Source organism: Lynx canadensis, chromosome B1 (assembly GCF_007474595.2).
Source record: "Lynx canadensis isolate LIC74 chromosome B1, mLynCan4.pri.v2, whole genome shotgun sequence".
Lineage (NCBI taxonomy): Eukaryota > Metazoa > Chordata > Mammalia > Carnivora > Felidae > Lynx > Lynx canadensis.
Window position 1 is genome coordinate 49,274,933 of NC_044306.2, and position 16,163 is coordinate 49,291,095.

The window sequence follows — 16,163 nt, forward strand, 5'->3', positions numbered from 1 at the left end:
AAGAAAAAAAGAAAAAGAAGATATAATTGTCTGGAATTGTAGGTAAGAAGTTGACTGCAGGAGAGGGACTCCCACTATTTATAATAAGAGCCCTGATTCTAATCACTTTTCTCTGGGTTTGTTTGTATCACAGAATCTGAAGTTTCCGGTCCCCAACTTGAAACTGTAATTCCACGTAGGAAGTTCCAAAAGAATTGGTTTTGTTAGTCCTGATTTTCCTACTGTAAACCATCTCTCTCAACCACCATTCAACCTCCTGTCCTAGTCTGAACCCACTCCCTTCTGACACACCCCTCTCTGTAAATGAGGAGGCATCCCACCTGCTACACACAAAGGATCTCAAAAAACTGTCCTCTAAGAAAGACTTCTTAACTTTCTGGTTTTCTATGCTCTTGTGTAACCATGTCTCAGAAACACATGGAAGGAATAAGATATTTGTCTGATTACAGCTGAATAGCCCAGGAAATCGGTTCATTGTAAATAGTAAATGGCTCTTAATCTTGATATGGGAAATGTTACCCCATTTGCTATGAGTAGCATGTGCTGTAGTGGGACTTGCCCGACATTCTTCTTTGTATAAAGTTACACAGCTCCAAATGTCAAACAATTTACCCCTCGGTCTGATTTGTGATACAAGAATAAATAAATATGTCAAATGATTTTAGAGAGGGAAGAAATTATACTCAAAAAATGATTTGGGCTGAAATCCTTTGCAATGAGAGAAGATTTTAGGAATCATTTCAGAAAGACCAAAGGTGCAGAGTAAAATGGGAAGAGGAAGAAAGAAAGAAACCCAAAGTATTTTGGATCACAGCTGGACTCCTTTTATGATGTGGCAGGAACACAGATCCTCAGAGCTCCATAACTTCACCCTTGCCTGACTCCTTTATATGCTCTGCAAAGCTGAGGTCTTCCAGAATTGGCCAGGCAGGAGGAATCTCCAGCCTCTTTAGAGAGTCCTTTGGGAGGCAGAGGGAGTCTGTGATTGTTCTGTGTGCGTTGGTCCTTGTTAAAGGGCTTGCTGTGGGTTTACTCTACAGGTGGTGCATCAGAATCATTTCAATGTAGGTAACTTAATGTAGAACTGTTTATTTCAGGAAGCCACATTACAGGACCCAAGGGCTGAAATACTGTGTATTCTAACATAACTGATCTATCATCTCCATTTCCACCTTCCTCGGATTAACCTCGTAAATTCTAGTGTCATGATTGCTTATGTTCTGTACAGTGTAGTGCTTAAGATTTCTCGGATTCAAGTCCCAATTTTTCTGTTTACTGTGTGATCCTCCCAGGACCTCAGTCTCCCTGCTACCCCCATAGAATTGGGATGATTAGAACAAAACCAGTAGTTATAAAAATTCAGGGCGTTCATTCTTGTAAAGCCCCAAGAGCCTGCCACACAGTAAATGCTCAAGGGATGTTAGCTATGGTTTCTGTCGTAAGATTTCTTCTTATCTACTACTATTTTGAATGAATGAGCATGTATAAACTTACTGTTGTTAACAGTAAGTATAAACTTATGGTTTATCATTCCCATTTCCTATTGTTGGCTATTGGTGTAAACAGAGCCACCTGTGTTAGTGTTATTGCTATCTTACTAGCAATGAAGGTAATTTTTTAAACAACTGAGCTATTTGTGTTTTGCATAAGTACCTTGGCAAGCAACCACTGTCCCCTTCATCCGTATGTTCCTTGTTGGACATTATTATTCTCGTGTGGTTAATGTTATGCTGAAAGCCTGTGAAAAGGGTAAAAGCTAGAATGTAAGCTCTGTGAGGACAGGAACCAAATTGGTCTGCTCTACCACTGTGTCTCCTGTATGTAGTACAGAGCCTTGCACATGGTAGACACTCAGTAAAGACTTCCCAAATGAACACGCCAATGAAAGAAGGGCAAGAACTTTGTCAAAACCCTTCTTCTGTGGGTAGAGCATGAGTTTCCTCTGAAAAAGAAAGGTGATTCCTTGTGCCTGTTAAAATGACCTGAATCCATTCATCACAGGAGGGAGAGGTCTTTTCGCCAGACCCAGAACAAGGTCGCACTGATTGGAGCCCTAGTAGACCACAGTCAGCACATCCTTCTACTTGTAGAGAACACAAGATAGGACATTAGAAAGCACCCACGGTGTGGACATAGGTGGGGCTGAGAGGAAAGTGGGCCAGGCAAGGAGCCAGGAAATTTTTATCAGCACTTTGGGACTACAACTCAAGTAGTTCTTAAAGAGTCTAAGACTTCTGTTTTGGAGACTTGTCTGTTTTAAAGTTGTATTTTTTTGGAATTATTTCTTTGTAGCTCATCCTTAGCTGAATTAACTCAGCCAGTAGTAGGAGCCGCCCTCATGGAGAAGGGCAGTGACCCCTCTTTTTCTGCCCTGTCTAACGTATATAAGGCACCACTAATGCCCTCATCTCAAATGCCGGTCAGAAGTAACCTTTGGGGCCTATGTGTGCTGTAGTTAAGCCAGCCACTGTAGTTGACTCGATATGTGGAAAGGAGCCAAAACTCTCTCCACCATAAGCACCCCTTAGTTTCTCCAGCTACATTGTTTTATGATAGTCATGCTAACATTTCTATAAAATGTCAAATGTGTGAATCACTTGTGTTTCTCTTCTTGGAATGGCTCTCCCTTCAACCCTCCATAGAATACCCCTCTCCCTTCTCTCCTTTTCCTCTCCTTCCCCTCCAACTTTAGCTTTTTGGAGCTGAGATGGGGTTCTGGCTGCAGCTTTGTTATTTATCCCTCTCCACCAGCTCACCACTCCCCGCCACCCCCCACCCCCCCAATTAGAACAGGCTAAAGAGTTTTCAATAAGGACTTTCAGTCCCCTAGGTAATTCTCCCACTCTGGCAAGAGAACTTGAGAGATTCTCAGCTCTGTGTGAGCTCTTGTAATGGTGCTTTCCTCAGAAGTTGTTCTAGCTGGCCTCATGGGATTCACACAGATTATTGTTCAGCTGACAACTCAAGGGAACCCTTATGCACCTTTCTGGAACTTTCTTTGTATAGTTCTCTATTCGAGCACTGTGCCCTGCAAATTCCAGCCACCTTTGTCTCTCTTGTCTCCAATCCTTGTGTCTTCACCTTAGTGAGATTCCTGGACTCAGGGCTCCCTCAACTGTGCCACAGTCGGACAGAGAGCCCAGGCCAGGGTAGGCTTACCCCACTTGCTGCCCTTCCTCAAGGATCACAGTCTTGTGTTACATGTGTTGCCCAATGTTTGGAATTATGCATTAAGCACACTGTTCTAGTTATGACAGAGGGAAGATGATTATAGGAAGTACCCTTTCATTCCCAAGTACCAACTCTGGAGATGTCAGGAAATAGGTGTTCTTTCCTTGATTGAATAAAAATGCAATTCTCTTATAAGCTGGGCCTTGATTTTTCTGTTGCCTGGGACCCCTTCCTTAGGTTACCTACTAAGGCTTAAGACATTGTGTTCCACCATGTTCTTGGTCTACACTGTGTTTATTGTGCTCCAGAAGTATTAAGATAGCTTCTCATAAGCTGCCCATTCTACCAATCCCCAGTGAGAAATGATCAGACCATACAGTTTTTACCAGTCCTCCCCATGCTCACCAGAATTTCATGAGAAAGAATGTGACACAAAGTTTGTTAGTGACATGTTCTTAGCTTTATTGAAATTCTTTCTTACAAAAGGTCTGATGTATTTTAGGCCAGGCCTAATTTCCTTTAGTCCCTGAAATACAGATCCATGGTTATTTCCATGTCCTCGTATGTAAATATGTAAACTAGTAGACTTTTCAGTTAAGGTTCAAACACTTAGCATTGTGATTTTTATTTGATGTAAAACAAGACTTGTGTTTTCCTAAATGAAAAGACCACGTAAGAAAGTTATGTGGGTCTTCATCGATGGGATAGCTGGATTTTTTGCCAGAAATGACCTGGGGTTTATTTCATTCAGTGTGACATCTTTCCACCTTTAGTATTTTCTCTTTTTAATGCAAACTTTGCAATGTGCTGAGCTATGTAGTAAAGAGTGCTATGTTCATATATGCATGCATATATTGGCCCTGGAGAAAGATGCTTGAGTACATGCGTGTTATGTAAACATAGCAATTGATCAGGAGAGTCTCTGATCATTAGGACATTAATGGATAACAAGCATACTGTAAGCAAAGAACAACCAATAGCACATATTGGTTTTGTTGTCAGCCAGGAATTTTGCTGGTCCTATACCTGGGGGGCAGGGGGAGGTCCCAGGTGTCACTTTCCCCAGCTAAGCTGATACTCACCCCATGTGACAGGGATTTATGTGTCTGAGGCCTGACTCAGTTTGTGACTCCTCCAAGGGAGGTGAGTCTGTGCTCACTTACTACCATGTAGCTTCCCTAGTCCTAGAATATGTATATGGCCTGGTTTTACCTCCTCCTCATGTCAGAGGAAGAATATGATCTTCCTGTCGCTAGGAGAGGGGTGCAGATTGAGGACTGGCAGAGGTCCATGGCTCCTTCTTCTGCCAGAGGTTATAGGAAATCGTCATTTCCTTCCACACTTACAGGATCCGTAAGGACATGCGTTCTGATCATAGGAGCACACCCAAAGAAGCCTGGATAGCTTCACCTCCAAACAGCTCTGAGACACAGGTAAGTTGGCCTTAAGGCTGACTGTCAGATGATGAACGCTGGTCTCAGTTGAACCCAGATTATTCCCCATGTCACCCTCCAAATCGCCTTCCTCCTGGTTGGCCTGGAAGCCAGTCATGTCCAATCTTGTACTCTGTAGTATGGAGTATGTAACCTTGTAATCCCACATGTCTTGCACCTGAGTGTCCTGCCCAAGCCTAGGAAAGACACAGTAGGATGCAGGTAGAAACAATGGTTTAGTCATTCTCAATCTTCAATCTTACTGGCCACGTGAATGGGTCAGTTGAGTGCTACCTAGAGGTAAGGTCTTACCCAAGCTAACAAGCCTTGTAGAAACGCTACAAAGTGGATAAATGAATTTAGCATCCAAGATGTGTTGTACACATGGGAGTCACTCATTGGATGTTAGTTTCACTCCTCTTCTCCAAAGCCAGCTTGCCTCCTGCATGTGACGTGCGTTTCCTTCTCACTCCTACAGCTGGCCCTTCCTCTATATCACTTCCCCAGACTAACAAATGGTGTGCAGAGGCAGAGTAAAGAGAGGGAAGAATGAATCATTTGGTATGGTCTCTTGCTGGGAAGGAAGATGTCAAAACTCTTGGCCTAACTAAGGGAATTATCTGAAGAGTAAATGACCTGTCATGCTTCCCTCCCGTGTCCACTGCTGCGTTTCTCGCCAACATACTCTCAGCATTTAACTGACAGACCAAAGGGAGCATGGATGTTGAGTCCTGATGCATGGTGCTTAGAAGGGCGGGCAAAATGACGATCCAGTTGCCCAGGGCTTCACATGCAGGAACCCTGGTAGAAGGGAGAGACAGGCAGTGGATCCCAGAGTTGCACTTTGGAGCTGATGTCCAAGAGGAGCATGACGACAGGCCACTGTGGTCCTGGCACAGGGATATGGGGGAGGGGGATGCTGGGCTGGGCAGGGCAGAGGCATGGTCCCAAGCGATGCCCCCGCCCCAGGAATGCAGGAAGGAGGCTCGGCAGCAGGGCCCGGACTGTGGACTGCGCCCAGTTTCAGTGTCTGTTGCATGTCACCCCAGCATCTTCAGCGTGTCCGCAGTTTGTCACCCCCCATTTGGAGAAGCTGCAGCGGAAGATGGTATCTTCTGTGCCCTTGCAGGCCACATCATCCATCCAAATCCTCCCTGTGCCTGTAGGGACAAGTCAACATGGTTTCTTAGCAGATATGCAGGAGAGCAGGACAGAAGAAAAACAGCACCGCTGTGTCTGTTCTTGACCGGGCTGTCCCGGGCTCTGCTGGCAATTCTCCAATCGAGCGATTTCCCCTTGCCCTCTCCTCCCCACCAAGACCAAATACTCATTTTCTAGGCTCAGTTTCCTGAGGGCAGAGTAACAATAATCGTGGTGATGGCAGCATTTACTGGTATCTCCTACACGGCAGACATTTCACATGTGTGATCTTCCTCCATTCTGAGCACGGCGCCGTGAGGTAGACATTCATACACCCGTTTTATAGAGGCTCAGGATACAGTTGGTGCAGAGCTACTCAACTTGTAAGTTGCAGAGTCTGAAACTCAAGACCAAGTTGGTCTCGGCGCACACTTTATATGAGACACCTCATAGCTTTTGAGATACAATGTCTTGTGGTCTTTGTTGATGAGTACTCAAGCACAGCCTAATTTGAGGGACAATGTCAGACAGATCCTGGATTGGACAGATCCAGTGTCCTATAACCAAGTATGTCTGCGGAACATGACCCCCAATCTTTTGAAATTTAAAGCAGATGGTTCCACTCTATGAACTCCAAACAGTGGCGCTAGAATGACAGAGGACCCCAGAATTTAACATTATAGCCATATATATATATATATATATATATATATATATATATATATATATATATATTTAATGACAGGAAGAAGCATCCCCAGCCATAATTAGGTCAGTTCCCCAAATACAAGGTCCCTAAGACAATCTACGTGAGCTCCGCCTGCAGCCAGTCCCGTTTACCCAGATCTTAAGGAGACCAACCCACTGGTCTGAAGTTGCCCATGCAGGGGAGCCTTTAGTTGGCTTTCCTAGGATTGTACCAGAGCCTTGAGAGACATAAACTTGGCAATGAAGGTCCCCAGTGAATGTCAGAGCAATAGGGCAGCTGGGTGAGGCTCCAGGAAGGAATGGAGGGGGGTTGTCTGGAGTCAGGGGTCAATGGAGAGGGGAGTGGGCTGCAAGAGAAGTCACCTGGAGCCCCTGCTGATCAACTGGCAGGACCACCACCCATGGTTCTGGTGCGTTCTCTTGTGCGGATGGCCATGCCACGCCCCAGATGGTGGGAGCCCATTTGGGAGCCCTCTGGAAGCACGACTGAGCTTCAGGACACCCACAGAAGCAGTGGCTTAGAGCCTGGTTACTCAAAGTGTGGTTCTGGACCAGCAGCATTGGCATTACCCAGAGCTGATTAGAAATGTAGAACTTCGGGGGCACCTGGGTGGCTCAGTTGGTTGGCCAGCCGACTTCACCTCAGGTCATGATCTTGCAGTTCGTGAGTTTGAGCCCTGCATTGGGCTCTGTGTGGACAGCTCAGAGCCTGGAGCCTGCTTCAGATTCTGTCTCCCTCTCTCTCTGCCTCTCCCCTGCCCACGCTCTGTCTCTCTCTTTCTCAAAAATACATAAATATTAAAAAAAAAAAAAAGAGGGGCGCCTGGGTGGCGCAGTCGGTTAAGCGTCCGACTTCAGCCAGGTCACGATCTCGCGGTCCGTGAGTTCGAGCCCCGCGTCGGGCTCTGGGCTGATGGCTCAGAGCCCGGAGCCTGTTTCCGATTCTGTGTCTCCCTCTCTCTCTGCCCCTCCCCCGTTCATGCTCTGTCTCTCTCTGTCCCAAAAATAAATAAACGTTAAAAAAAATTTAAAAAAAAAAAAAAAAAAAAAAAAAAAAAGAAATGCAGAACTTTCAGGTCCCACCTAGGACTACTGAACCAGAATCTACATTTTAACCAAGAGGTTAAGCACTGAAATTTGAGAAGCACTGATGTAGCAGAAGAAGCAGGGTTTTACAATAAGTAGGCCAGATCTTGATTCAAATCTCAGCCCCATCGGGGGAACAATTTCAGTTTTAAAACTGGGAGGGAATTACCAGGATGTGAGAATTTTGGTGCTAAAACCAGGTACATGCTGGCTGAACCAGGATTGTTGGTCACTCCAGTGCTCTAGCTTGTTAGGTCTATGAGCTGGCACCAAAAAGCATGGGGTTAAAGGTCATAAATTAGCTGTGTCAACCTGATCAAGCCAGATGAAGTAAAAAATTGTTCCTGATTTTTTTTTCTTTTTTAAATGTTTATTTTATTTTTGAGAGAGAGAGAGAGAGAGAGAGAGCAAGCAGGGAGAGAGGGAGAGAGAGAGAATCCCAAGTAGGCTCCACACTGACAGCAGCAAGCCTGATGTAGGGCTTGAACCCATGAACTGTGAGATTATGACCTGAGCTGAAGTCGGACACTCAACTCACTGAGCCACCCAGGTGCCCCTGTTCCTGATTTTTTAAAGGACTTTGAAATCTACCAAAACCCTATAAAAAAGGTAGCTCAGGGATTGGTACCGTGTCCTGATCCTAGTAGCCCTGTCTCCTCCCGGCCCCATCTCTCAGCATCCAGATAACCTCTCCTTGTGGAGGAATGGTTGGGACGACTGTAAAAACCTTAAAGCCATCACTCGCTCTTGAACTGCATAGGAGAAATCTCTTTACAAAGGATGTTATCTAAACCATTTTACTGCCCACAAAATCTACCACATGGGCTATGTGGTTTAGACATATTTTCGTTATGTAGAGATTTTCAGCATCTGTTGTCATGGGATTGCCGAGCAGTGAATTCAGGGACAGAGCTGGGAGGAGAGGCCTCCTTCCGCTGCCTTGGCCGTTGTTTCTTCACAAGAGCCTCTTCCCTGGCCGGATACCCTGTGCCTCTTACACAATAAGCCCTTTGAGGCCTAGCAATAATTTGCAGATTAAATGTCTCCTGGAAAACACATCAGTTTACAAATTACCCAGGAAAAGCCTGCAGGCCCGAGAGCTCTGTGGGATTAGTCACACCCAAAACAAATAAAGAAGTAAATGAAGGAAACTGACAAATACAGAACAGACCCAAGGTAACCAGCCCAAATGCGTATACAGGATCATGAAACTCCAAACTCTAGTTGGTGTTTAGCCAGGGAGTTCTGGCTATTGTTCAGTCATGGAAGAGCTCATAAAATGAGAATAGGCTCATTAAATCGGCAGTGCCGGGTCTCTGCAGTATTACGGCAGCGTGGGGCATCGCCGGAGGGCCCGTTAACCCGCAAACCATCCCTGCCGCTCACCACGTCAAAGAGCCTAGAACTCCCATTTCTCTGCACCAATCACCACTTCAGCTTTAGAACTGACATCCGATTCCTCCAAGTGTAGCCACAAGACCAGGAGCGTCAGCATGACCTGGGAGCTTGCTGGAAATGCAGAGTCCGGGGTCTACCCGGGCTTGAATCAGAATGTGCATTTCAAGACGATCTCCCATGATTCATGTGCGCCTTCAAGTCTGAGAAGCCCGTCTCGGGCTAGCTCTCCAAGCTCCCTAGCAAAGCCCCGTGATAACTAAGCCCCACTGTTCAGATCAGAAAAAGGAAGCAATAGGGTGACATGTTTATCTTGAGGAGGCAAAATTGGGACCAGAGGCCAGGTCTTCTGACACTCAGACACTAGGCACTGTTTGAAGGTGATGTTGTTGGGATGAGTAAGTGGAGATTTTAATCTATCCTCCTCATTCATTCATTCATTCATTCAACATGTATTTGAGGACCTTTTCCATGCTCAGCACTATTCTGGGTGTCTGGACTACATCAACAAACAAAAAAGGAGGAAACAGCAACACAAATCTCTGCCTCAAGGAGCTAACATTTGAGCTTCTACCTGTTTATTTGGAGTAACATTAATAGAAGAAATAAGTTACACTGAATCCACCCATCGAGCTGCACACAGAGGTAGCCAGGACAAGTATCAAACGGGTATTTAAGAGATGGGAAAACTGAGGCCCCAGAAAGATGAAGTGACTTGTCCCATGATGACCAAGGGCAGGAGGCCACGACCCAGGCCTCTGACGTGCCGGCGGACCAGTATTTGCTCCTCACGGGTACACAGTACACAGCACGAACACTAGGTCGGGGGTGGCGCACCGTGGACCAGTTCAACCCACCGTCTGCTTTCGTAAACAAAATTTTGTTGGAACACAGCCCCACTGTTTGATTATGTTTTGTCTGTGGTTGCTTTCATGCTACAAGTGCAGAGTTGAGCAGGGAGAGAAACCTTTGGCCCATAAAGCCTAAAATATTTCCTACCTAGCCCTTTCATGTTTGTGGATCCATGCACAAAGCCACCTCCCAGTATTTGGACTTTATCTTAGAGAAAAGGGGCGAACACTGGTAATGATGATATGATTAGAAGTGAACACCCCCAGTTCCATCCCTCGCACCCCCACCCACAAATCTGTCTGCATTTGTACCCATCCTTACTCCCTCTATGTGTCTTACACAAAGATTTTCTCTGCAGATGTGAGGCTCCCTCCCAGCGGGGCTACCCTCTGCTCCTTCCACCCCTTCCTAGACCTCCTTCCAGCCATCACCCTCCATCTGCTCTGTCTGCATTTGCTCCTTCTCCAACAGCTCTTGGACCAATTTAAAATCAAAAAACACCTTTAAGTCTCTCCCATCCGGCTCTTTCCTCGCCTTTTGCCAGAGAAACTGATAATTTGATTTTTGGGCCCTGTCCAGGGAAAATTTTATGGTGCCAGACCCCCAAGAGAACTGCCAGGGAGGGATTGGCAGTGCCTTGTGTTCTACGGGGGGAGGAGTCAGATTAGGCAGGCACAGAAGTTCCTTCCTTCCTTCTTCCCTTCCTCCCTTCTCCCGGCCCCTTCTTCCCTCCCTCCTTTCCTTCCCTCCAGCCTTTATCCATTTACCCTAGTATGTCCCAGGCAGAGTCCTGGGTTTTGGAGCTGTGAAGGTAAAGCCTCGTGCACAAAGGTGTTCACACATGTATCAGAGCTCAGGAGGGTGTGAGAGGTGTCACAATAGAGACGTGACACCCGGGGAGCTCCGAGTAGGGGCACTGACATCCCAGGGCACGGGTGGGGCGGGAAAGGAAGTGGCCAGCAAAGCTCCCCTCAGGAGCTGATAAGTGAGCTGACTTGAAAAGCTGAATAGGAGGTAGCCAGATGAAGAAGGAGGGGAAGGCATCCCAGACGGAGCCTGAGAAGATACGGAGACACGAAAGAGCCACGGGAGCTCGGAGAACACAAGTGGTTGCGTGTGGCTGAAGGCTGAAAGGGAGGTGGGAGGCAGAGGAGGAAGGGTCTCATTTCAGATAGAACCCTGGCAGCTGCAAGGAGGAAGGCGGCAGGAGGCAGGCTGGAGCTGGAGGTGAGGCAGCAGTGAGGAAGTGGCTCACGGAGGGTCCCGGCCCCCATACGCCCACCTTGACTGGCACCCACCTCCGCCCAACGTATATCAGAGAAGTGTGCACCACAGGGCCCGCGCCATGCTTACCGCCAGACGCGTGATCTCATTTAGCGTTTGCCATTAGCCTTCGATAGCGGAAGGGCTGAAGCTAGGGGAGGCCACAGAAGCTACTCCAGGTCACTGGCTCCAAGTGGCAGATCTGGGACTCTAACTCAGGTTTGACCCACAGCCTGAGCTCCTGACCACTGCTCTGCCCTGCCCTGCCTGGGCATCTAAGGCAAGAGCAGGGGGAATGAAGGGACAGATTCAAGGGATGGCAGAGAGTAGACACTGTGGGACCCAGGGACCAGCCAGATGTGGGATGAGGAGTGGGGGAGAGCGGGACGGGGATAGGCGCGTGGTCCTGGCTGGCAGGCAGGAAGCACGTCCAGAGGGCACAGAGAGAAGCCAAGCCATGGAAGGAGGGGCCGGGGCTTGGGAGACTGAGGCTGGGGATGGGCAGATCGGGACGAGGCATTGAGGCCCTGGTGGGGAAGGAGGCTGCGGTCAGAGGGTGGATCGGATGTACGGCCCCACCGCTGTCAGGAGAGAAGGCATCCCTTGCCCGCTGTGCCCATGGCCACCATAACCTGAGAGCCCCCACCATGCTGTTCAGAGTCGATAAACACGCCTGTCTTTCCTCTACACTGAACCTGTTGAGGCTGGAGACTAGGTTCACTCAACCCTGCGCCCACCACTGAGCCCAGTGCCCACTGATGCCTGAGGAAAGCTGGCGGTGCAGCCTGGTTTAGGAGCAAGGGCTCAGATGAGCCTTGGCTGAGTCAGCCCCTTCTCTTACCCTCCGTGAACCCATTAATAACACCTGGCCCGCCGATCTGTCGAGGTCTCGAATATCACACGACATAAGTTACTGGACCACGATGGGGAAATAACAGTGCAAGTGTGATACGTGCAGGAAAGTGAGTCTGGCTTTCCATTGACTGGTTTACAGCGGCGATTTCAGAGCTTCCCCATGTGTCACATGATACAAAAGTCAAGGGGGGAATCAAAGAGGCCACGGAGTCTGTTTGGGACTAACTCCGCCCATGACATTCAAATGATTTCTTTTGGTTTCTCTAAAAGAGTTTCCGTTTATTTTATTTTTTTTAACGTTTTTTATTTTGTTTTTGAGAGACAGAGAGAGACAGAGCAGGAGTGGGGGAAGGGCAGAGAGAGAGAGAGGGAGACACAGAATCTAAAGCAGGCTCCAGGCTCCGAGCTGTCAGCACAGAGCCCGATGTGGGGCTTGAACTCATGAACTGTGAGATCATGACCTGAGCTTGAAGTCAGACACTCAGCTGACTGAGCCACCCAGGCACCCCCTAGCCACTGTTGTTGTTGTTTTTAAATAAATTTTTGTTTATTTATTTTTGAGAGAGAGAGAGACAGAGGGAGAGAGAGAGAGAGAGAGAGAGAGAGAGAGAGAATGGGGGGGAGGGGCAGAGAGAAAGGGGGACAGAGGCTCTGAAGCGGGCTCCACATGGACAGCAGGAGAGCCTGATGTGGGACTTGAACCCACAAACCGTGAGATCATGACCTATGCAGAAGGCAGCCACTTAACCAACCGAGCCACTCAGGTGCCCCAAGAGTTTCTGGGTTTTCTTTTCCCCACAAGGTTTTACCTCCACTTACTAGGCAGGAGTCCTCACTGGAGTCGAGAATGAAATAGCAGGGACTGTTCCTACAGTTCCAGCTCCTCATGTAAACAGGGATGGCGGTTTCCTTGAAGAAAACAGGCTGAAATCCGGCCCAAAGCTTTAAGTGGGAGGAAAGTGCTCTCTCCGGTAGGCTGCCCTCCGAGGAGCTGGACTCTCTGAACTCCCCACGCGCTCCGGCCTTTTGGTAGAGAGGCCAGGACGGGTGGGGTCGGTCAGCTGCTCTCTGCCAGCTGTCACAACAGATTTCACCCCGTCACTTTCCGTCAATGGGATCATCTTAGGCGGCCCAGACTGCTCTAACAAAGTGTCATTGACTGGGTGGCTTGTAAACAACAGACACTTATTTCTCTCAGCCCTGGAGGCTGGAAGTCCAAGGTCAGGCTGCCAGCATGGTCGGCCTCTGATGAGGGCTCTCTTTTGGGCTGGAGACTACTGTCTTCTCTGTGCTTCCTCAGGGAAAGAGGAAGACGGAACTCTTTGGGTCCCTTTTGTAAGAGCATTAGTCCTATAATGAGGGCTCCACTGTCACGACCTAATCACCTCCCAGAGACCCCACCTCCTAATCCCATCACACTGGGGGTTAGGATTTTAATACAGGAAATTGGGGGAGACACAAACCTTCAGTCTGTAACAGCGACTGAGGTCTAAGGGCTGAGATTCTGCACAAAACTTACAACAGCCCCTGGTGGGGACGAGATGAATGGTGATTCAGAGGAGTGGAGGTGTCCCGGCCGGTCTGGACGTGACCTGGCTCCGTTTCCCTATCTGGAGAGGATGTGTTGCCCCCCCCCCCCTCATGCCATCCCATGAGTCCCTTTAGCCATTGAGCCCGGTGGGTCGGGCAGCCATGGCGTCAGGCAAGACAGCACACAGGCCTGGCTCCACTCCATGATACAAGGAGCTCCCACAGGGACCAGCTGTTTCTCCACAGGCCACAAGGGGGGCCTGGAAACCGAGGATGAGTGGATCAGTCCAAACCCCTCCCCACACCTGTCAGAACTTGGGTCCTCTTGACAGGTGAACAGGAGCATTTCCAATCCCAGGGGGCTCAAAGCTGGAAGGCACATCAGAGCCCGCAAGCCCTTTTAAGTTACAGATGGGGACGCCAAAACCCAGCGTCTTGGAGAAGCAACAAGCTCACACAGCCACGGGTCAGCACTCTCTCCTGAGGGCGCGGGGAGTACTGGGTTTGTGCACGTGGGACTGTTGTTTTAGTTATGGTTCAACACAGGTTTCTTCAAGTTCAAGGTCTGATGGAGGAAAAAGTATGTGTGAACGTGAATGTTTATATTTGAGTGTGAAAGTGTGTGCGGCGCTATGGATGTTTATAGCACGTGTCGGCAGGTGTGTAATTCATGGTCCCAGCTCGGGGCGCCTGGGTGGCCCAGTCAGTTAAGCGTCCGACTTCGGCTCGGGTCCTGATCTCGCAGGTCGTGAATTCAAGCCCCACGTCAGGGTCTGTGCTGACAGCTCGGAGCCTGGAGCCCGCTTCGGATTCCGTGTCTCCCTCTCTCTGCCCCTCCCCTGCTCGCACTCTGTCTCTCTCGCTCAAAAATGAATAAACATTAAAAAAAATAATAAGTGGTCCCAGATTGTGTGTAGTAGGTGGTGGTCACAGCAAGCATGCCAAGGTCTAGAGAGTGTTATGTGCTGAACTGTGTCTCCTCAAATTACCAAGTTGAAGTCCTAACCCCAGGACTTGAGAATGTGACTGTGTTTGGAGACAGGCCCCTTAAAGAGGTGACTAAGGTGACATGAGGTCATTGGGGTGCTATCCAATATGACTGCGTCCTTATAAAAGAGGAGACACAGGCACCATCCAGAGGGAAGACCATGTAAAGACACAGGGAGAAGACGACCATCTACACGCTGAGGAGAGAGGCCTCAGGAGAAACCAAATCCATGGACACCTTGATTGTGGGCTTTCCAGACTCCGGAACTGTGAGAAAATAAATGTCTGTTGTTTAAGCCCCACAGGTCTGTGCTCTTTGTTACAGCGGCTGAGCAGACTGATACAGAGAGCTAGCCTGGGGGACAGACGCAGTGCCATGGACGGGGACTGGAGCTGGGGCACAGCTGTCCTCCTCGAAGCAGGAGAGCGGTGGACGGTTCAAAACCGCTATCTGCCCAGAAAATGTCTGCACCCCTCCCTCCAAGTCTCTTGTACCATCCACAGGAAGGGAGGTATGCTTGAGCATGTCGAAAGGAAAGCAGCAAAATGGTGAAGACTTGGCGAAATCCTGTCACATAAAGACGAGATGAAGTAACCGGAGATATTCATCTGAAGAAGAAAGGACTCGGAGAGGGGCAGGGACAGCCAGCAGAGTGGGTGGGAGCCTGGCCTCCTAAGCCTCCTGCTGGGGTCTGAGGGAAACCAGGCTCTTCCATTTGCTAGCTGTGAGACCTTGTGCACGTTAGTCAACCTCTCTGTGCCTCTGTTTCCACATTTGGAACACAGGGATGATCTCTGTATCCACTTCCTAGGTGTTGTAAGGATTCAGTGAGGGAGTATTTGTCACGTGTTTAGAGCCGAGCCAGGCACACAATGGGTGCATTAAGTGTTCAGCACTCGCTGGGCTCCATAACAAAAATGTAATAGGGACGCCTGGGCGGCTCAGTGGGTTAAGCATCCGACTCTTGATTTAAGCTCAGGTCATGTTCTCCAGGTTTGTGAGTTCGAGCCCCACCTGGGGCTCTGCGCTGACAGCATGGGGGCCTGGTTGGGACTCTGTCTCTCTCTCCCCTCTTCTCCTGCTCGCTCGCGTGTGTGTGCACTCTCTCTCTCTCTCAAAATAAATAAATAAACTTAAAAAAACATGTAGTAGAGTTAAGTGGGAGTGGGTTTAGATCCACGCCTGAGACGCAGGGCTGAGAACGAGGGTCCGCAGGGGAATCTGACAGGACACGGGAAATAAAAGGAAGTCAATTCAAGGAAAGGAAGAGTGTTCTAATAATCAGAACTGTGTGAGGGCACAGCTCCTTGCCTGGGGGCCAGCGAACCTCCCACCGCAGGGAGCATGGGGGCAGAGGCCAGGCGACACCCGGTGGGACCGCTGTGCAGGGGACTCGTGCTCTGGGGAGGAGACCCAGCTGGTCCCCGTGTCCCTGCCCCCCAGAGCGCTTACCTTGCCCAAATCGAGCCGTCCGGTACACCTCCTCCACACCGCGGAAGCCCAGCATGCGGCACACCACGTCCCCGTCTTTCTTGTCCCAGCCGTCGTCACACACGGTGCCCCAGCGCCGCTCGTGGTACACCTCCACCCGGCCCTCATGCGGGCCGGAGCCGTTCACCAGCCGGATCATCACCGCCTCCACGCTACCTGTTGGGGGCAGCTGGCAGTCACCACTGTACTCTGGACACCCCCCTGCCCCGCCCTGACTTTACCCTGCCCTCCCCCCCCACCCCACCCCCGCC

At 49.2% G+C, this 16,163-nt stretch overlaps 1 protein-coding gene across 1 annotated transcript in view; it reads right to left on the reverse strand.

Annotated features, from left to right (window-relative positions):
• Positions 1-3,607: 3,607 nt before the first annotated feature.
• The window catches only part of SCARA5 (scavenger receptor class A member 5), a 127,627-nt gene continuing 115,071 nt past the window's right edge, over positions 3,608-16,163 (reverse strand). Inside the window, 2 exon segments of the mRNA XM_030312674.1 lie at positions 3,608-5,764; positions 15,874-16,068. Coding sequence (XP_030168534.1) covers positions 5,628-5,764; positions 15,874-16,068 — 332 coding nt within the window. The 3' untranslated portion in view covers positions 3,608-5,627.